Genomic DNA, 21973 nt, shown 5'->3' with positions numbered 1-21973 from the left:
GCGCACCAACGCGCCCCGTCTGGACTGGTTCGCCACGGTACCTTGGGTGGCTTTTGATGAGCGAAGCGTCAACACTTGTTGAAAGCCAAATCTGCACCGACGCGCCAATAATGGCGGTGTTGGCTGCGCTGCAGGCCAACGACGACGGGGCCTTTCGCCTGGCTCTCGAGGTAAAAAGACAGCTCACGCGCTGCGTTGTTCCGCAGGGGCGCAATCAACCGTCATTGATGCTCTTGCTTTCAACCGTTTCCCCTAGGCTCACCAACAACTCGACGCCACCAAGCAATGGGCTGCGGCCACGAAGATAGTAGCGGCCTTGGCCACTTCGACGCCCAAGGCGCTTCCAGATGCCGCTCAGGCGCAGGCCATACAATTTTTGACCAGTTTACTCGAGCAGCCCAGCTTTAAAAGTGACGCGCGGGCTGGCTTGGTCATGAAAGTTGCCGCAGGCGCTCTCCAAGCACAGCGCTACGACCTGGCAGGCAAATTGTACGGCCTACTTCTTCAGCGATGCGAGCCAAATCCAACTCAAGGCTCGGGCTCGCCGTCCAGTCAGCAAGAAAACGCCTGCCTTTCCGTTTCCGTAGACCTAGTTTTGGACGTTGCTCTGCGCTGCATGCAGTGCTACGCTCGGTGCCAAACCTTCTGTCACGGCACTTCTGTGCAAGACGCCTGTGCACGCCTTCACCTGTTCGACTGGGAGGCACTCCGCACCCATCGCATCGTCCCAGCTCTCATCAAGGCCCTGCGAGAATTGGTCATGGTCACCATCAAAGCTGCAGCGCCCAGTGCCGCCGTGGTACTCCTTCAACTACAATTTCTGGTCAACGATCATAAGGTTGAAGCTGGCTTTGACCTTGATAAGCTCAACGAAGCAGGACTGCAGACCATCCTCAAGGCAGACAACACGGCTAGGGTCGCCATTGAGCAAGCTGTGCAGCACTTTCTCGCCCACCCGGCCCTGAGGCCAGCCTCACCTGGTCGGCTAGAAATTGGAGCCTGCTTCTTAGCCCGTTTGCAAGCCAAAGAGGCAACGCTCGCGCTTCTCAACCGCCTGCCGCAGCAGGATGCTCGCGTGCAGTGGGTGTGCTGGTTGGTTCGCCTGTGCGTTGCGGGCGAGGCACCTCAGTCCATCCCCAGCTCTTGGTCACCCTCCTGGTTTGGTATGTCATGATTGCAATGATGGCGCATATCGTGATAGTGCCCTTGCTGCAATTTCGCTGCGATGATGACCTTTCATACCCGTCGCTTTGTTAAAATCCCATGAGTACAGAACCTGTACCTCACACCACTGATTTGGCTTTCTCTCAAACCAACGCAGGCCCACCTCTAGCCAATTATGTCGCCACATACGCTGCCGCACAACTGAGTACGTGTTGGGCATCCAGTTCATGTGATTGCGCTGTTCACATCGCTTATGCCTGTCAGTTCACACATCGACTTGACGCTTCGCTTGGCTTGCAGGAAGCGGCAGGCCTTGTCCCAAAGACGTTGTCACAGCCATCGTGGCGATGTTCCAAAAGACTGGACAAGCCGATGGTCAACTTGTCAGCCCCGAAGCCTGGGCTGCCATGGTAAGTCGTGCGACGCTCTTGGACCAGCCTTTATCAGCGCTCATTTTGGCTTGTGTCGCCACATCGTTAGGCCACACTAGCCACGTGGGGCGTGACGAACCCTGCAACCCCCTTTCCGGGCATTCTCTCGTGTCTTTCGGCACTTGCTCGGTTTCACACTAGCAAGGTCTGCTGCCTGCTCCTCTTGTGTCCCGACTCCACCCACAAATGCACCAATGCCCATTTGGCCGCCTGTGTGCGCGATTGACATCAACCCCGCCCCCATCGTCAAATAGGCATTAGCCGCGCGCTACAGCGGCCTCTTGCACGTGGCTGATGTCCAAACTTACAACCAAGGAGTGGCTGCACTCAGCAACAAAGACAGTAGCCGTGCCATAGCTTTCGGAACTCTGGCCCTGTTGCTGGCCCATGCTGACGGCCAGGCCACTTCGGATCGGCGCACTGCTCGCCTTCAGCTCCTGCAACAAGCCACCAAACTGGCCACACGGGCGTCAGATTTGCTTGTCGGAGAACAATTGGTGGCAGTGGCCCTGCGCTGGCTTACGCCTCACATGACGGACACCGCCTATCGCGCTGACGCTATAGTCTGCTATTTGCAGTGCTTATCAACAAGCCACACAGCGTCTCCTGACAAAACCAATGATCTTACTGCCCCACAAGACGTGCTTCGCGCGGTTGTACCCACAGAGGACATCGAAGAGACATTCAAATGTCTACATGCCTCGCATCGCTCGCTTATCACTCGCGGCACAGTCGTGCCCGAGCTAGTGGCTTTGGTCTTCACGGCCTCGGGAAGTGACGTGGACCTCTTAAGCCGCCTGGTCCTTGCTCTGCCAGCCGGCCTTGATCGCAAACGTCTTCAGCCGAGCTTGGATGGCCTGAAAAGCCCAAGATCAACGCCAACATCTCTGCTAGCGATTCTGCATGCGATTGTAGATGGCACGATGAAGCACCAAGAAGACACCACGGCTGACCCTGCTACATTATTGACGCACCTGCATGCCTTGGACCAGCTGCTGTACGTTAACCTTTGCACTCCTCCTTGCAAAGGTCTTGACTGAGCTGTGCGCTATTTCAGCATAACAGCAGAGCTTTACATGATTCGTCCCTTTGAATTGGTGTTTTGCCATCTCATTTGTAGGGCTGAAACCGAGTTTAACGCTGCCCTTGCAGAGTTGATTCGCAGTGTGCTCGAATGGGCGGCTGTACACCTCAAAAAATTGGTTCTCCCCTTGCATCAGGTAAGACTAAGCCTTCTCGTGCACCGCAAATATGCGCTCGTTGGAATTTTATGGGCCCTCTGTAAATTCACCAAATCACCCCATGGAACTGCTTCATGCTCTGTTTCCCGATCAGATGGTTGTATGTTGGAGCATCGCGCGCATTCAAGGGGCCATCCCTCAAAATAGAAGCAGCAACAGCAATGCCCACCTCGCCGTCCATGCAGAGCTCGGAGAAGTGTTGCTGCGGGTTGGCCGGGCACAGACCCTGGACATGCTGTTGGCAGCTGCTGAAGTTGGAGTTGATGACCCAGTGGATGCTCAGCTGCGTGCCTTGGCACTGCGCCTTCATACCGCCCATGAGACGTCCGCTGATGCGGAAAACATTCAAGCCCGCTTAGAGACGCTGCGAGAGCAACTCAAAGCCGAAGCACCATCGGACTATTGGAAAACGGACGCAGCCATTGCCTGGGCGCACTACCACCGCGGAGCTTCGGGTGAAGCACTGGCAGTGGGCAAACGCCTTGCTGCACGCTTTACGGCCGAGCTCGAACGCACCGTAGCGGTGGCGGACCCAGCCCGGACGTCTTTACTTCTCCAGTTCATCTTTTCTCTCTTGGACACGGCAAATTTTGCACAACACCAAGGTCTGCCTCGCGACGCTCAGGTATACCTTGAGCGAGCGATTGAGTACGCCAATAGCCTTCACAGTCTTGACCTCAAAGCGTTAGCCCAGCTACGCTTGGCATTGCTTCTGGCTCAACTTCACCACGTCGCCGATGCCGAAGCGCAGTTGGCTACGGCCGAGGCGGCAATTGCAAGGAACCGGTATCTCGCTGGTCGGTGGTATTACACCAAAGCTTATGTAGCCTTAGTCAATGGAAACTTGAGCGGCGCGCGAGATATGGCCCACCATGCCGCTGAAGAAGAGCGTGCCTTTCATTGCGAACTACGCCGTGTTGGGGAGCTGCTCAACGTTCCTGCCCTTGCCGCCGACTCCTGTCTATCAGCTGATCTGCGCAATCTCTTGATGCTGGTGGACAGCTCACCAGCACCGCCATTGCTCGAAGCAGAGTCATGGGTCGCAGAACCTGGCTTGGGCTTTCGCGTTGCAGCTGTACTGACTGCGGACGAAGACAACGTAGCACGCGCTTGGCGACATCACAAAGGTGCAGCCAGTATGGCGCCACCATTGGCTCCAGTTGAGCGGGCGGTTGATGACCTTGCAGCTCAACTCGACGCTGCAACTTTGACGGCAGATGAAGCAACGTACCCGTGCAGTGCTGATAATAATGGTGTACAAACGGATTGGGCTGGACTCAAAGTACTTGAGCTGAAAGATCGGCTCCGAGCTCTCGGCTTGCCCGTGTCAGGACGCAAGGCAGAGCTGATTGAGCGTCTGGAGAGCCACTATGCTACCGAGACCCCGCCCACCCTACCTCAAGTGTCGGAAGCAAACAAGGATTCGCCGTCCACCTCCCCACCTTGCCTCCCAACGTCTTTGTCAGCCTGGACAATCGAACTTGAGCGAATCTTGGCCCACGACAATCACCTGGCTGCAACTGAAGCTCGACGGTGCCATGCTGCCTTGACCCGTGCCTATGGCGTCCAGGCGCCGGAAAAGGCACTTCTCCATCACTATGCCTCTCTGGGCGTGACTACTCAACGACAAATGCAAGAGCTAGATCGCTGGTAAGACTGGCCTTGACATGAATCCTGCACGCCCTGATTCGCCGCCCCTCACGTACCGATGCAATAGGAATACCACCCAAACTAGCGTGCAACTACTACGCGATCTGCAACAAAGTCTGAGAGAGGCAGCGTCAAACACGAGCGGAGTGGTCGTGGGTGTGCAGGGATCTCAAGATTTTGCTTGTAAATACGATATCGTGATCTCCCGATTAGACGTGGACGGACCAGTGCTGCTGCGCTTGGGCAAGGAAAGTCACGTTTTGGCAGAGCTGCAAGGTCGCATGCAAAAGCTGCGCGAGGCCAATACGGCCTCCATCAAGCTACCCACTCAGACAGACAACGACAAAGTGGAATGGTGGCGGCAACGACGAGCTCTAGACAATGAAGTCCAAGCTTTTTGTCGCCAGCTCGAAGCTGATGTGCTGGGCCTGTGGCGAGGCCTCATTCTGGGCCCACTTGTGGCGCCAGCTGCTCGCGCAATTGTGCAGAAAGAACTGGAACGCTGCGCACAGGAAATCGCAACCACCAAGCATGGACCGCTGTTGCCAACCCAAGAGAAGCTTTTGGCCAGCTTGGTGGAAGGCCTGGCTGATGCATTTCCCAAAATGTACATGGATCTTTCTCAAGCTGTGCAAGACTTGTTTGGCGACTTGGACGGGACTGATGAAGAACTGATCGTTGACGTCGTCTCAGAGGCGGTGCACAACGTGGCCACAGCTTGGTCTGAGGTGAGCATGTCGCTGGCTCAAGGGGGTGCATGATGGTGAATGACTCATGGGCTGACCCGCGTCTGCTTATTAGCTACCGGTGGATGCGGATACGCACGTGACAATCACAAGCGGGAGTGACAACAGCACTGAGCGTGCAGGATATGATGAAGACAAAGATGTTGATCGAGACGTTGCCGTTATGGCAACGCCCATGGCGGGCCGAGCTCGAAGCCGTTTGCCACCCTCAGCTCGACCACATGCACGCCAGCGCCGTCGCTTTGGAGCCGGGGTGCTTGGTGACGCAGGTGGTGGACTTGAGGAAGGTTGCAAGCCAGGCGACAGTGCGTCCCATTGCGGCAGCGGCAGCTTGGCCACCTCGCGCAAGCTGCGGCGAGCTCCAGTGTCTCTCTTGCTAGATCGAGGTACGCATCGGCTCCGACTAAGACGCATCGCCAGTCAGTTGATGCACGTAGTGTTGCTCACCGTGCGCGTGCCGCGACCCGCATACAGACGGCCAGTCACTGCCGTGGGAGTCGATGCCAAGCCTGAGGGCGCACACCGTGTATCGACAACCATCGTGGAACCTTCTGGCTCAAAGCACGCAACACAATATCCAAGTGTCGCGCGCATCTTACGTAATCAACCCAGCCGGAGATCTCAAAAACACTCGTGGTTGGTGCACGAGCTTGTCTTATTCGCTTGACCACCGCGCCTGGCGACGCTTGGCTTCTTCGTCAAGCTGGCTTCACCTGCCACGTCCTGTTCCGCCCATCGCCTTCCAGACCGCATTCTTCCGCTTTGTGAAGCCAAGTTTTGGCAGGGTATCCACGATCGTCTGCCCACCTCCGAGGAGGTATGCCCGAGTCTATACATACAATCGTGATGTGCGCGGCCCGCTGCCATTTCGCTTTTTATTTCGAAGGCCCCTCACGGAACAAGTCCGGTTGTATGCTGACAAATAGATGATTACAAGCTTGGAACAAGCCGACCTGTTCTTGTATTGTGGGCATGGAGCCGGCTCCAAATATGTGAAGGTACGTGTGGCTATTTTTTCTGTGGTGATTGGGGGCTGTTGATGACGCATGGATCACAAGCATTGTGCACGTGGCTAGACCAAGACGGTGCGGCGTGCGACGGGACGTGCTGCAGCTTTGCTCATGGGCTGTAGCTCTGGGCTCTTGCGTGAACAAGGCGAATTTGAGCCCACGGGCATGATTGTGGATTGCCTTCTGAGCGGAGCGCCTTGTGCCGTGGGCACCCTTTGGGACGTGACAGACCGAGACATTGACATGGTCACCCGCCATCTGCTGGAGGTGAGATGATTGCGCGGTTTCTGTTCCCGGCTCTGGCTGTTCGCGCGCACCCATCCACTGTTGCCCTGCTGTGGTGGAAGGGCACTGTCTCTTCGCAAGGGCTCACTCCTCACTTCCATTTTATGGTCTGGATACATTTGTTGTCATGGGCACCACAGAGCTTCGCGACGCCCAAGGGGCAGTCCACCCTTGATGTTGCCGCTGCCACGGCGCAAGCTCGACCCATGTGCACACTTCCATACCTCAATGGAGCTGCCACCGTGGTGTATGGAGCACCTACGAACTTGCAGTACCCAGTCAAGGCCTGAGGAGGCTTGCGATTCTCGGCTCGTCGTCGCTGTGGGACGTTGTTATCGCTTTCCAAGCGACCTCCCCTCTTGATTGTAGAATAATATTGTGAGATGCATGCTGCGCGTGCGACAGAAAGTGTTGATAGAAAATTTAATGTAGCCTGAAAGCAAGCAAGTTAGCAACTCAAGGTTTGGAGCTCAACAACAACAAATCCGACCACTTGTTGATGGTACCTTGTTGTAACCGTATCTGGGCCCTGTTCCATCTGCTTTTGGCCCGGACGATGCCGAGCTCTTCTGCTGCATCATCTCAAGACCCTGGTGACTAGTGGGAAACATTGCAGGCCAGCACACCAGAACACACAGGCGCTCACGATCCACCAACAGGCATGCATAAATCAAAACTTGAGCGAAATTCATAAAAATTAAAATTTAAGCGAAATCTTTGCTCGTTGCTGTTTCAAGCAGAACACACACACACACACATTCTCTCTCTCTCTCTCTCTCTCTCTCTCTCTCTCTCTCTCTCTCTCTCTCTCTCACTTTGTAAGTCCTGCTGAGCTGGGAGCTGTGCTTGTCATATCGCTCTGCAGGTGGTTCGGCGCGACGGGGGTTGGCTGGGATCGGATTGGCGAGCGACATCATGCCTCGTTCTAGTCGCCAACCTGGGGAACCGACGACAACTTTGGATTTTTCTCTCGAGCTGAGCTCGTCTGAGCGGTTGACGCCCACGATTGCGACACAACCGACATCCCGTGCGGGGGCGTATGATCTGGCCACGCCGCGAAACGTGCATGTAACTTCGATTGATGATGCCAGCCAAGAGCAGACTACCGCGCACGTCTTGGTGGCCCAGACCAACGCAGATGAGGATGATGACCACGTCATCAACCAGAAGATTTTCAGCAAGCGCTCGACCGGTCGTGCCGGTGCCCCAGACGTGGCCCAGGAGCATGCCGCTCCTGAGGCAGCAAGGGACGCCCTAGCGCCTGCTTCTGAAGACCCCGAAAGTAGTGAGGACGAAGAAGCTGATCATCATGTCGCTGAAAACACTTCAGACTCGGTATGCTTGCGTTTTCATCTGAGCACCTGAAGTGGGAACTTGGGGTGACCAGGCTCATGCGAGCGCTTGCTTCATCGCAGACGCATGTCGGGTGCGTCTGTGGCATGTTTGAAGCCATCTTTTTTGCCCAATACTTCCGACAACTCATCAACTCGCGGTATGTCATGGGGCCGCTAAAACGCGCCTGCTTCGTCAAAAAATGGGGCATGCCGTTCTGACCAGTCTACGCTTTGCCACTTTGGCCGATCGCTGCTTTAGCCTGTCCGAGAGCGCCCTACATAAGCGATTTCTTGCGTTTTGGTCCGACTTGGCCGTGGTTGCCACCTTTTGCGCCGCCATCTCTCAGGTGCATGATGAGTCTGCTGGAAGGACCTCGCCGTCCACCAAGTTCAAAGCCTAACGTCCATGCTTCACGCATTCAGGTGGGAATCTTGGAGTATCCAACCTTTGCTGACTCCAGCTCAGAAGATAACGAGTACATCCTTCGATATGGCCTCGTCTTTTCGCTGAGTTTTGGCGTCAACTTTTTGGCCGGTAAGATCTGGTGCCGACCGTTGGTTCCATACGTCCTTGCTCAGCACATCTATGCATCTTGCTTCGCAGTGGTAGTGGCACTCTTGCAAATGGCCAATTTGTTGTTGGTTCCCAAGGGCTCTGTGCGCTACACCCTACGCAAGGTGTGTGCGGGTTTCGTGCAGCTGTGTATTGACATTGCACTGGGGGATCTCATCATGGCCGTTTGGGCCTCTCAACTCAGACGCTGTACATCATTGCTCTACCAGCCATCCTCTTGCTCGTTGGCTTTGAATTGTTGACGGGTGCATTCATTTCCCTATGCTTCATAACTTACGGTGATACTCTCGAGGTTAGTTCTTGAGGGAGCTGGGCGACACACACACGCGCGCACGCGCGCGTGTGTGTCAGAATGTGACGTATAACGCATCGGGTATTATGCTTCTTGTTCCGACTTCATCGGGTGTATACCAAGGCCGATGTCAGGCCACACGAAGAACATCATAATGCATGGTTTTCTCACATCTGATCTGTGGCTTGAGCAAGGTGTATCGCATCGCAGTTGGCGGTCTCGTGGTTTCGCTTGCTCTCTTTGGACCAGCCCTGCTCTATGTGCTCCTCACCAAGCCAAATACAGACGCCACACCAAAGCCACACGGTATGTGCCTCGCCCCTGTTGTTCAAGCGACAGCATCTGCTTCTTGCTCAAGACGGGCATGTGTACTAGGTTGCGTGAGCACCCTTTTGCGCTGGACTATTGGCTTGTTCACTTTTTCAAAAGCTTTTCTACACCTCGCCGAGTCCAGGTGTGCAGCAAGGTTCAGGTTCACGCTGGTCTGCCAGAGACAGCCCGTGTTTTCGTCTGTTTTCTCATTTGTTTCCACTGGCCGGATGGGCGTGTCTGAATGCTCTCTAGGACCCCTTCAAGCCACATGGCAGAACGGATGCGTGAACTCTGGTGTGGTGCTTCAATCTTACGAATTTGACGCCGTTAACGCGACAATGTCGCCTTTCTTTCTGATTCATCGCTGATTGCTCTGGTCACCCCACCACCTCTCAGGATCACAGCCTCGATTGTGAGCTCCATCATCGGAGGCATCAGCTTTGAAGGCCTCTGGCTGCGTCCTTCATCTGCAACCGGCGACAGCACAGAATACTCAGTGATGCTCATCTACGCCACCAGCCTCTACCTTTCAGTAGCCCTTAACATGTATGCCGTCCTTTCATCCACGCTTCTTCTCATCGCCTCGCTCTTTTATCACGGCAAAGACGGTGCCCAGCGCATGTTGCTGCGGTATCACTCTGTCGCTGGGTTGCCTTTTGTCCTGTCCATCTTGGGTGCGTGCATTGCCATTTTCATTGAAATGAGGTACCCTGCCGCCACATGCTGTGCGATCATGTCCAAGGCCCGTCTGACACCACCTGCTCGATTTACTGCGTCAGGCTTGATTTGCTTTTTGGTTGCCTTGCCAAACATGGTGACCGTGATCCATGGTACGGCCACCTCCGAGTGGCGATTAACGCTGGCCTTGATCGCGCTTGTCGTTGCGCTCGTGGCTATTGCTGTCATATCCAACTTTGCCTTCGCTTCTCGTCAAGGTAGCTTTTGCACAACTTGGTAGAGGCAGTGTAGACAGGTTTGAGCATATCCGTCGATGCTGCTACGATTGTTCTCAAAGACGGGTTGCCCTTGGCTTCAGATCGGCAACGCAAGCATCGACTCAATTTTCTGACTCTTGGATGGTTTTGGGAGAAGACCATTCACAGTGGCGTCCGTGCTTCACGTCTGTTTCGACGAACGTCAAACATGTTTAACAACACGGCCACCATCTCTGCACTCGTGTCGCTCATTTCCTTTGTCCTCCTTCAAGTTGGTGGCAGGGCTGGGTTGAAAAGTCTGCTATGCTCCCACGCGTGAAGTTCACAGCATTTCCTTGCGTCTAATCTCCATAATCTAGACTTTTGCCGAGTACAATACCGACAGCCATCTTCTGTCACCGTTTTTGACGGTGGCATTGATCTCCCTGTTTGCCAACCTGGCATCTACGTTCACCTCGATTGTGATGACCTTCGTTCTGGCCACCGTTCCCGAATCTGCACTCAAGTCCTGGTTGCTGACCAAGATCAACCTTATGTTTTTACCGAATCTCCTGCTTGTCTTGGGTATTGCCTCCCTTGCGGGCTCCTTGAGTCTCATCATTTTCATCCTCTATGAGGTATCAGTTTCGTTCGGGCGAGACTGTCAGTGTTTTGAGTGAGGTGGAGCAAGAGGCGGCACCGAGGCTGGTTGACCTTTTGTTCTACATCGCTGTGCACTCTCTTCGCTGCGCATCGCCGTTGTCATAAGGCGATGAGATGCTACCAGCACGGGCTTTGTCCGTCCTCATCTTCCCGCGCTGCACTTCTCGATACTAATAATTCTTTGCTAGCGTCAAATGGCATGGGCTGCGTTGGGAATGATTGGTGGAGCGAGCTTGCTGATGGTCTTCTATCGTGGATACATCGTGCAAGCGATTCCTCGAGAGTCGCATCAGAACCATCTCCTCAAGGTGCGCACCAGCCACGAGTCGCTGGCTCGTCTGAGGCCCCGGGCGACGAAGGGGACAAAAGTGGGGCGCGCCGATATCTCATTCGTCCGATCACTCTGGACACAGAATTTGTGTCGCGATCACCACGCCTCAAAGACAGTCTTGCAATGGATGACAGGCGGCTATCTATTTGCGCTTCTGGCGCGTACTAACACGTCAGACCGACAGGCCTTTGTCTCGCTACGCTCAACCTATAACAGCCTCTCAGTTGTGGCAACACTGGTGGCTGCCATCAATTTCGACCTACTGCGCGAGGTCAGTGAGCAAGGCCGTGGTCGTCGTGATAGCCTCGATTTGTTTTGTGTGAATCAGCCGGCATTTGTTTTGGTATGAAAACGCAGCTCCCTGAAGAGGCCATGGATACCAGTGCAGTCACGGATTCAGGAGTGCAACTGGCGCGGGTAAGTCGTTCCTTAGGGTGGCGTGGGAGCATGGAGGTTGTATATCTCATCTTGCTTGTCTCCGATGTGCGAGCCACAGGCCTCGAATAGCACTCGAGTTCAGCTTTATGCCTACTTTGGCCTGGCATCGGTGGTCGTCAACTTTTTGGCTCTGGGTATCAGTACCCTGCTGTCAGCCGTCATGGCTATTGTGCCCTTGGAGAGCTTTAAAATGTTTGTCTTCAAGCTGCGCCACGTGCTGTATTTCCCTGCCGTCCTGATGGGCTTAGGTGTGCTAGCTGCCGTGACCAGCTGGTGTGTTTTCGTTGAGGTATGCACCACGAGCATTGTGACCATGCGTCGAGGTACAATTTGGGTGCATTTGTCAATGACGAATCGTGTCTTGTTAGGTGGTCTACGAGGATGTGGGAATTCCCTGGGCTACGAGGGGCATTGCCATTGGTTTTGCTGCTCTTTACTTCTTGGCACTATATTTTGTTGAGCACGCGACCTCGGGCGTAGTGCGTGAAGCTTTGGCTTGCCAAACAAGCGACGGTGTGTAGTTCCTGCTTTGAGCCCGTGACATTCCAAGGTGTATGCTGGTGCTTTCTGGAAGAGCGGTGCTAAAGTTTTTAACGATGTACCTTGTACTCGTTCAATACATGTGCAGCAGCAACGGGCTCTCAAGTCGTACATGTGCGCGGCGTGCCCGAGCCGGGTTGTTGCTTCGGGTCGTGCTGGCGGCCCATGCACTGGATTCGCTACGTACAGGCGTGGCGATGGCAGCTCACGTACAATGCCGACGAGCCCAGCGCCCTCTATGACCGCGTGGACGGCGTCTGGTCGGGCATTTCTTTTGTTGGAGCCCTGCTGGCAGGCGTCTCGTTTCTGACCCTGCAAAAGGCAAGTGCTTCCTTGGTTGGCAGGGAGGCGGCAGGGAGGCGGCAGGGCACTGGGAATGACATTGGGAACATTACAGCTAAACCCCACGGTACCTGTGTGGGTTGCTAGGGGTTGGCACCATCTGGCACTGGAAGCGCCATCTCGCTGGAGTTTTCGCGCATGTATGTCGTCTGTATCTTTTCGTCGCTTTGCTGCAGCTTGGCGGCCACCTTTCTGGCGACAGTGTACCAGATGAATATTTCCCTCATCCCACTGACGTAAGTTGAGACAACCAAGAAGGCTGGGTGCAATGTGCATCGGCGGAACAGGCGTTGTCGTTGTTGTCGTTGTTGTTGTTGTTGTGGGCGTTTGCTCTCCTTTTCTTGTGCTTCATGCCGTAATGCATGGGTGGGACAACGTGGTTGATGGTGCTAGGCACATTGGGCTTTTTTTCAAGCGTCTCGGGCCGATGTTGTTGATGCCTAGCATGGCCATCTACCTTGCCATTCTGCTCTATCTGTTGGCCTTGCCCTTCTCCATTGAGCGCCTGTATGGCATTGAGATTGAGATTGTGAGTTTGGCGGCTGTCAGTTATCTGTGGTTGGAGAGCTCGGCGTTGCCTTTGTTTGTTTTAGCTCTCATGTTGATGCGCGTGTGCGCGGCTGCGACCTGGGCCGTGACTCTCTGCTGTACTTTAATGACCTGTAGCTGTTTCAAGTGTTGGCGTGGGGAGCATCTGGGTGCTTTGTGCTATATTTCGCGGCCACCTTGTTCTTTCGCGGGTACTGCGTCAGGTGTTGCTATGACCCTGAGACAGTGGCCAAGGAGGCGGCTTTGGCGAGCCATGGGGGTGTCGCGTAGATGGTTTGAGAGGTACTGTTGGTATTTGCATTGAGGCTCTGAGTGGGCCAGGTGTCAAGCCTGCTGGTTGTCTGCCACGCCGGAGGAGAGCTAGGTGAGTGGGAGGGGTGACTTTTAAGGGGTTTAAAGGCACGACTGAATTGATGTGTGAGTGTGGTTACAACTTGGGCGGAGTTTTGTCGGGGCCCGATCATTCGAACCAGGCTTGTAGATAGGTCCACGCCCACGCCGCTGTGGCGTCGGGTGACCGGAGCCAAAAGCCTGTGGAGATGGGGCGATGATGAAGGACTGTTGAGAAGGGTGTTGCCTCGCCACCAAGAGCCACCTGTGCTTGTTTGTTGTGTGCGTGTCTGTTGTTTACGTTGGAGCAGGGCAGGGCAGGGCAAGGGATGGGAGGAGGGGAGGTGGGGAGGTGGTCAGGGCCAAGAGGAAAGCCGTACCTCGAAGGGCCGATGCATTAAAGACCGGTCCGCTGGCTGGGGTGCAGCGACCGGACGATCCGCCTCGGGTGGGGGAGATGGTCTCTGTGCTTGAGAATGACTTGATCAGCTCTCGTTGCCGTACACTTCCCAATACAGAATGTAGGGGGCGCCCAAGGCCATGGCACCTTCAACGGGGTTGCGCCCGGTTCTCGACCCTTCCTCGTTCTCTCTTTTTTTTCTTTTTTCTTTTCCCCTCACTCGATGTTCTTTTGGAACTCGGTCGCTTCGGTAGTCTGTGAGGCGTTTGGGGAGCGGCTCGTTGTGTTTCTGTTGTGCCATCCCACCACACTGCCATCTCTTCTCGATTTGCCTTTTGTGCTGCCTTGTTGACGCTCTCTTCGGGCCGCCACGGTCACGGGAACCTTTTTGCCAAGAACAAGCCTCTTGAAGGTTTTTTATTTTTTATTTTTCGTTTGGTTTACTCTTTTCTTTGTCTCTGTTCCTTTTTTGGTGTTTCCTTTGTCGCCTTTTTGCGTCCGCCCGTTCCCGAGGGCTTCCTCGTGCTTTGGAACCGAACGTGGCCATTCTTTTACGGGTTACTGCATTTTCCTTCCATTCACCTCTCCTCTTGCAATCGGGGCTGAAAAGCTGCTCCCGGTGTGTTTGTGAGCCGTGGTGTCCTCAGACCAACAACATGACTTTGTGGGATGATACTCCCCACCTCGTCAAGTGTCGCGACCTTGGTAAGTTGAACAGCTTTGTATCTGCAGCACGGGCCATTTAGTGGGCAGACCTCACCGATCGTGCCTTTGTTGTAGATGCCAAGTGTAGCGAGCTGGAGGAGAAGCAGCACGCGCTCTACGAGCCCTACAAGAATAAATCCGAGAACGTGCGCTCGAAGCCGAGGAATGAGCACCAGGTGTTGTCTGGTGTTAAACACGCCTTGACAGACGCCAGCGGTGACACGAATGCTTGGAGCAGAATGTCCAAGGTCAAAGAGGCCCTTGCTCAAATGGACGGGTCTGAGAATCGCCTGAATTTGATTGAAGGCGAGCTGGACAAGTTTCCGTTTGCTGCTGCCTTTCGAGCCGAGATGCTCGGTAAGTTGCAAGAAATGGAAACCAAACACGCGCGACAGATCGAGGAGGTGCGGGACGAGCTCAAGGAACAACAAGCCGTCAACAAGGAGGTGCAGGCGGAGCTTCAAACGATCCGGCAAACGCTGAAGTATCCCATCTTGAAGCGCCAAATCATCATCAAGCTCGCCACAATCGTGGGCGAGCGCTTTTGGCCGAGTGACTCTTGTTCATGGCCGTGTGACGATGACATCCACCGGCTTCGTCTGCTGTTCAAGTACATGGACTGGGCCACCGCACAGGTGGCGCAAGACGATGGCTTCCGAGGTCGTGTTCCGCAGAAGGGGTGTCCAGCAGACACAGAAGATTTCCACACCTTGTTTTACAAGTGGAAGCCGGGCCTTCAGGAGTGGGCAGTCCAAGCGTATGCTGACGTGCTCCCACGACTGGGTAATTTGGACGACTTTTTCAATGCATTGAATAGTGTGCGCAGCGATGGTAACAGGGCGGCGCATCCGACGGTGCACGAGGAGCACGCGCTTAAGGAGCTGCCGAGCCTGATCGAGTCGATGGAGCATTGTGTGAGAGGGGAAGCCACAGCAGCGCCCGACAGTCAAAAGCTGCTTGATGTTTTGAAAGCTTTGAATTCGAATTGATTCTCTCTCTCTTCTCTCTCTTCTCTCTCTGTCTCTCTCTGTGTGGTTCTGTCTCTATATGGTCGACCGAGAGCAAGGCGAGGCCTGGGGGCACGGCCTCGGTCATTAGGGGCTTGTCTTCCTTGTGGAAGACCATCGCGATAGCGGCGCTGCTGGCAAGAGCAGGGTGCGCGCTGTGCCTTGCCCGTTGCAGGGCGACCCTTGCAGACGATTGCCTCTTTTGGACCGCGAGTTTAGCTGGGGCCAATTGTGGGTAGTGGGAGCTTCAAGACAGTCTCAACTTGCACGTTGCGCCTTGTGCCCGTAGCGCCTTGTGTCCGTTGCGCATTGCGCCTTGTGCCCTGCGCCCTGCGCGTGGCGTTTATTGTTGCGAAGAGCGAGTACGCGCCCTGTCGTGCCCTGGCCAACTGCGAGACAAGATGTCCCCTTGTTGACGTACATGGGCATGTAGAGCGCCGACATACACTGGGCCAGGCTGATGCTTGGGGTCGTGCTGTCGGCCCATGCACTGAATTTATTTCGTACGGGCGTGGCGACGGCAGCTCTCGTACAATGTTGACGACGAGCCCAGCGCCGTCTATGACCGCGTGGAGGGCGTCTGGTCGGTAGCCGGCGTCTGGTCGGGCATCTCTCTTGTTGGAGCCCTGCATGATGACAGGTGCCTCGTTTCTGACCCTGCAGCACAGACTGATCGACAAAAAGAGCAGCACACAAGCGCACCGCAATCGGCAAATGTCTTCGTGAGGCGACCGGCGACGTGACCGTGGTGGATGCCACCTGCGTTGGTTGCCTGCAGCCTAAGGGGTCCAAGCACGAGTCATTACGGCACGTCTCGACCAAGGTCGGCAGGGGTCAAGTTGCTTGGCTCAGGATAACAGCGTCCCCAGTTCGCCCACGATGAGAAATGCAACACAGAATTGTCCCTTCTTGAACAAAGCTCATGATATGCAAGACTACTTTGTCCGCGGGCTGAAGGATTTGAGCTTCTTCACTAGGTGTGGTAGTGGTGAATATACCACGGCTGCCCTTTTTGCACGCTGCTACTTTGCAATAGCTAATGTGCCAGCTTCACTTTGAACCACCCAAAAAGACACCGCATCGTCTAATTTTAGAGTCTGGTCTGCCCGTGCTGAGATATTATCTGGGCGAAACACGCACGATGTGGCATTTTCCAAGAGGCTTCCCTTGGCTTTGGCCCTTGTTTCGTTGTCGGCTTGGCAGCTTCCCATTGCTTCATCGCTTTGTTGCTTTGTTGCTTTGTTGCTTTGTTGCTTTGTTGCTTCATCGCTTCATTGCTTCATTGCTTCATCGCTCTTTCGCTTCATCGCTTCATCGCTTCATCGCTTCATCGCTTCATCGCTTCATTACTTCATCGCTTCATTACTCCATCGCTCGATCGCTTTATTGCTTCATCGAGAGGACGCTGCCTAATTTGTGATTGACCGTGCTGTGATATCATCCTTGCAAGGCGACGGCACGGTCTGCCATTTCCCGAGGCTTTCCCCGCCTTTGCCCCCGCTCCCCCACTTTTGTTGTCGTTGTCAGCTTGACAGCTACCCATCGCCCTCGGGTTAGGGTTAGGGTTCGAGCCGCCCCTGGTGTGTATGTGAGCCGTGGTGGTGTCCTCGGACCAACAACATGACTTGGTGGGATGTTACTCCCCACCTCGTCAAGTGTCGCGACCTTGGTAAGTTGAATGGCTTTGTATCTGCAGCACGGGCCATTTAGCGGGCAGACCTCACCGATCGTGCCTTTGTTGTAGATGCCAAGTGTAGCGAGCTGGAGGAGAAGCAGCACGCGCTCTACGAGCCCTACAAGAATAAATCCGAGAACGTGCGCTCGAAGCCGAGGAATGAGCACCAGGTGTTGTCTGGTGTTAAACACGCCTTGACAGACGCCAGCGGTGACACGAATGCTTGGAGCAGAATGTCCAAGGTCAAAGAGGCCCTTGCTCAAATGGACGGGTCTGAGAATCGCCTGAATTTGATTGAAGGCGAGCTGGACAAGTTTCCGTTTGCTGCTGCCTTTCGAGCCGAGATGCTCGGTAAGTTGCAAGAAATGGAAACCAAACACGCGCGACAGATCGAGGAGGTGCGGGACGAGCTCAAGGAACAACAAGCCGTCAACAAGGAGGTGCAGGCGGAGCTTCAAACGATCCGGCAAACGCTGAAGTATCCCATCTTGAAGCGCCAAATCATCATCAAGCTCGCCACAATCGTGGGCGAGCGCTTTTGGCCGAGTGACTCTTGTTCATGGCCGTGTGACGATGACATCCACCGGCTTCGTCTGCTGTTCAAGTACATGGACTGGGCCACCGCACAGGTGGCGCAAGACGATGGCTTCCGAGGTCGTGTTCCGCAGAAGGGGTGTCCAGCAGACACAGAAGATTTCCACACCTTGTTTTACAAGTGGAAGCCGGGCCTTCAGGAGTGGGCAGTCCAAGCGTATGCTGACGTGCTCCCACGACTGGGTAATTTGGACGACTTTTTCAATGCATTGAATAGTGTGCGCAGCGATGGTAACAGGGCGGCGCATCCGACGGTGCACGAGGAGCACGCGCTTAAGGAGCTGCCGAGCCTGATCGAGTCGATGGAGCATTGTGTGAGAGGGGAAGCCACAGCAGCGCCCGACAGTCAAAAGCTGCTTGATGTTTTGAAAGCTTTGAATTCGAATTGATTCTCTCTCTCTTCTCTCTCTTCTCTCTCTGTCTCTCTCTGTGTGGTTCTGTCTCTATATGGTCGACCGAGAGCAAGGCGAGGCCTGGGGGCACGGCCTCGGTCATTAGGGGCTTGTCTTCCTTGTGGAAGACCATCGCGATAGCGGCGCTGCTGGCAAGAGCAGGGTGCGCGCTGTGCCTTGCCCGTTGCAGGGCGACCCTTGCAGACGATTGCCTCTTTTGGACCGCGAGTTTAGCTGGGGCCAATTGTGGGTAGTGGGAGCTTCAAGACAGTCTCAACTTGCACGTTGCGCCTTGTGCCCGTAGCGCCTTGTGTCCGTTGCGCATTGCGCCTTGTGCCCTGCGCCCTGCGCGTGGCGTTTATTGTTGCGAAGAGCGAGTACGCGCCCTGTCGTGCCCTGGCCAACTGCGAGACAAGATGTCCCCTTGTTGACGTACATGGGCATGTAGAGCGCCGACATACACTGGGCCAGGCTGATGCTTGGGGTCGTGCTGTCGGCCCATGCACTGAATTTATTTCGTACGGGCGTGGCGACGGCAGCTCACGTACAATGTTGACGACGAGCCCAGCGCCGTCTATGACCGCGTGGAGGGCGTCTGGTCGGTAGCCGGCGTCTGGTCGGGCATCTCTCTTGTTGGAGCCCTGCATGATGACAGGTGCCTCGTTTCTGACCCTGCAGCACAGACTGATCGACAAAAAGAGCAGCACACAAGCGCACCGCAATCGGCAAATGTCTTCGTGAGGCGACCGGCGACGTGACCGTGGTGGATGCCACCTGCGTTGGTTGCCTGCAGCCTAAGGGGTCCAAGCACGAGTCATTACGGCACGTCTCGACCAAGGTCGGCAGGGGTCAAGTTGCTTGGCTCAGGATAACAGCGTCCCCAGTTCGCCCACGATGAGAAATGCAACACAGAATTGTCCCTTCTTGAACAAAGCTCATGATATGCAAGACTACTTTGTCCGCGGGCTGAAGGATTTGAGCTTCTTCACTAGGTGTGGTAGTGGTGAATATACCACGGCTGCCCTTTTTGCACGCTGCTACTTTGCAATAGCTAATGTGCCAGCTTCACTTTGAACCACCCAAAAAGACACCGCATCGTCTAATTTTAGAGTCTGGTCTGCCCGTGCTGAGATATTATCTGGGCGAAACACGCACGATGTGGCATTTTCCAAGAGGCTTCCCTTGGCTTTGGCCCTTGTTTCGTTGTCGGCTTGGCAGCTTCCCATTGCTTCATCGCTTTGTTGCTTTGTTGCTTTGTTGCTTTGTTGCTTTGTTGCTTCATCGCTTCATTGCTTCATTGCTTCATCGCTCTTTCGCTTCATCGCTTCATCGCTTCATCGCTTCATCGCTTCATCGCTTCATTACTTCATCGCTTCATTACTCCATCGCTCGATCGCTTTATTGCTTCATCGAGAGGACGCTGCCTAATTTGTGATTGACCGTGCTGTGATATCATCCTTGCAAGGCGACGGCACGGTCTGCCATTTCCCGAGGCTTTCCCCGCCTTTGCCCCCGCTCCCCCACTTTTGTTGTCGTTGTCAGCTTGACAGCTACCCATCGCCCTCGGGTTAGGGTTAGGGTTCGAGCCGCCCCTGGTGTGTATGTGAGCCGTGGTGGTGTCCTCGGACCAACAACATGACTTGGTGGGATGTTACTCCCCACCTCGTCAAGTGTCGCGACCTTGGTAAGTTGAATGGCTTTGTATCTGCAGCACGGGCCATTTAGCGGGCAGACCTCACCGATCGTGCCTTTGTTGTAGATGCCAAGTGTAGCGAGCTGGAGGAGAAGCAGCACGCACTCTACGAGCCCTACAAGAATAAATCCGAGAACGTGCGCTCGAAGCTGTGGAATGAGCACGGGGTTTTGTCTGGTGTTGAACACGTCTCGATCGACGCCAGCAGTGACATGAATGCTTGGAGCAGAATGTCCAAGGTCAAAGAGGCCCTTGCTCAAATGGACGGGTCTGAGAATCGCCTGAATTTGATTGAAGGCGAGCTGGACAAGTTTCCGTATGCTGACTTACGAGCCGAGATGCTCGGTAAGTTGGAAGAAATGGAAACCAAACACGCGCGACAGATGGAGGAGGTGCGGGACGAGCTCACGGAACAACAAGCCGTCAACAAGGAGGTGCGGGACGAGCTCACGGAACAACAAGCCGTCAACAAGGAGGTGCGGGACGAGCTCACGGAACAACAAGCCGTCAACAAAGAGGTGCGGGACGAGCTCACGGAACAGCAAGCCGTCAACAAGCGACAAGAGGAACAGATCAAGGAGGTGCGGGACGAGCTCACGGAACAACAAGCCGTCAACAAGCGACAAGAGGAACAGATCGAGCAAATGCAAACCAAACACGAGCAACAGATGGAGGAGGTGCAGGCGGAGCTTCAAACGATCCGACAAACGCTGAAGTATCCCATCTTGAAGCGCCAAATCATCATCAAGCTCGCCACAATCGTGGGCGAGCGCTTTTGGCCGAGTGACTCTTGTTCATGGCCGTGTGACGATGACATCCACCGGCTTCGTCTGCTGTTCAAGTACATGGACTGGGCCACCGCACAGGTGGCGCAAGACGATGGCTTCCGAGGTCGTGTTCCGCAGAAGGGGTGTCCAGCAGACACAGAAGATTTCCACACCTTGTTTTACAAGTGGAAGCCGGGCCTTCAGGAGTGGGCAGTCCAAGCGTATGCTGACGTGCTCCCACGACTGGGTAATTTGGACGACTTTTTCAATGCATTGAATAGTGTGCGCAGCGATGGTAACAGGGCAGCGCATCCGACGGTGCACGAGGAGCACGCGCTTAAGGAGCTGCCGAGCCTGATCGAGTCGATGGAGCTTTGTGTGAGAGGGGAAGCCACAGCAGCGCCCGACAGTCAAAAGCTGCTTGATGTTTTGAAAGCTTTGAATTCGAATTGATTCTCTCTCTCTTCTCTCTCTTCTCTCTCTGTCTCTCTCTGTGTGGTTCTGTCTCTATATGGTCGACCGAGAGCAAGGCGAGGCCTGGGGGCACGGCCTCGGTCATTAGGGGCTTGTCTTCCTTGTGGAAGACCATCGCGATAGCGGCGCTGCTGGCAAGAGCAGGGTGCGCGCTGTGCCTTGCCCGTTGCAGGGCGACCCTTGCAGACGATTGCCTCTTTTGGACCGCGAGTTTAGCTGGGGCCAATTGTGGGTAGTGGGAGCTTCAAGACAGTCTCAACTTGCACGTTGCGCCTTGTGCCCGTAGCGCCTTGTGTCCGTTGCGCATTGCGCCTTGTGCCCTGCGCCCTGCGCGTGGCGTTTATTGTTGCGAAGAGCGAGTACGCGCCCTGTCGTGCCCTGGCCAACTGCGAGACAAGATGTCCCCTTGTTGACGTACATGGGCATGTAGAGCGCCGACATACACTGGGCCAGGCTGATGCTTGGGGTCGTGCTGGCCGCCCGTGCACTGAATTTATTTCGTGCAGGCGTGGCGACGGCCGCTCTTGTACAATGTTGACGACGACCCCAGCGCCGTCTATGACCGCGTGGAGGGCGTCTGGTCGGTAGCCGGCGTCTGGTCGGGCATCTCTCTTGTTGGAGCCCTGCATGATGACAGGTGCCTCGTTTCTGACCCTGCAGCACAAACTGATCGACAAAAAGAGCAGCACACAAGCGCACCGCAATCGGCAAATGTCTTCGTGAGGCGACCGGCGACGTGACCGTGGTGGATGCCACCTGCGTTGGTTGCCTGCAGCCTAAGGGGTCCAAGCACGAGTCATTACGGCACGTCTCGACCAAGGTCGGCAGGGGTCAAGTTGCTTGGCTCAGGATAACAGCGTCCCCAGTTCGCCCACGATGAGAAATGCAACACAGAATTGTCCCTTCTTGAACAAAGCTCATGATATGCAAGACTACTTTGTCCGCGGGCTGAAGGATTTGAGCTTCTTCACTAGGTGTGGTAGTGGTGAATATACCACGGCTGCCCTTTTTGCACGCTGCTACTTTGCAATAGCTAATGTGCCAGCTTCACTTTGAACCACCCAAAAAGACACCGCATCGTCTAATTTTAGAGTCTGGTCTGCCCGTGCTGAGATATTAT

General features: G+C 54.9%; 3 protein-coding genes across 3 annotated transcripts; all 3 read left to right on the top strand.

Moving 5' to 3' along the window:
* Nucleotides 1-110: 110 nt before the first annotated feature.
* On the top strand, nt 111-15240 carry MONBRDRAFT_33070 (uncharacterized protein; the record flags this gene model as incomplete). Its single annotated transcript, XM_001747189.1, has 36 exons — nt 111-170; nt 257-1163; nt 1322-1369; nt 1465-1574; nt 1645-1740; nt 1850-2592; nt 2716-2815; nt 3462-3633; nt 4054-4486; nt 4554-5214; nt 5288-5618; nt 5707-5868; nt 5979-6049; nt 6159-6230; nt 6309-6509; nt 7268-7395; nt 7619-7862; nt 7943-8019; nt 8209-8396; nt 8472-8539; nt 8620-8727; nt 8922-9033; nt 9444-9713; nt 10076-10146; nt 10334-10591; nt 10805-10924; nt 11030-11218; nt 11305-11364; nt 11444-11674; nt 11754-11864; nt 12115-12261; nt 12355-12503; nt 12712-12825; nt 13458-13553; nt 14157-14251; nt 14327-15240. The coding sequence occupies 36 exons, from the start codon at nt 111-113 to the stop codon at nt 15238-15240; spliced, it is 7917 nt and encodes a 2638-aa protein (XP_001747241.1).
* Nucleotides 15241-16878: 1638 nt separating this feature from the next.
* Nucleotides 16879-17916, top strand: MONBRDRAFT_26777 (uncharacterized protein; the record flags this gene model as incomplete). The annotated part of the gene is made up of 2 exons (XM_001747188.1): nt 16879-16927; nt 17003-17916. The coding sequence occupies 2 exons, from the start codon at nt 16879-16881 to the stop codon at nt 17914-17916; spliced, it is 963 nt and encodes a 320-aa protein (XP_001747240.1).
* A 1638-nt stretch (nt 17917-19554) lies between these two features.
* Nucleotides 19555-20832, top strand: MONBRDRAFT_26776 (uncharacterized protein; the record flags this gene model as incomplete). The annotated part of the gene is made up of 2 exons (XM_001747187.1): nt 19555-19603; nt 19679-20832. 2 exons carry the CDS (start codon nt 19555-19557, stop codon nt 20830-20832), a joined length of 1203 nt encoding a protein of 400 aa, XP_001747239.1.
* Between the last annotated feature and the right edge of the window lie 1141 nt (nt 20833-21973).

Source organism: Monosiga brevicollis, genomic scaffold (assembly GCF_000002865.3).
Source record: "Monosiga brevicollis MX1 MONBRscaffold_15 genomic scaffold, whole genome shotgun sequence".
In the NCBI taxonomy this organism is placed as follows: Eukaryota; class Choanoflagellata; order Craspedida; family Salpingoecidae; genus Monosiga; species Monosiga brevicollis.
Note: the sequence above shows the minus strand (reverse complement) of the source record. Positions and strands in the feature narration are given on the sequence as shown.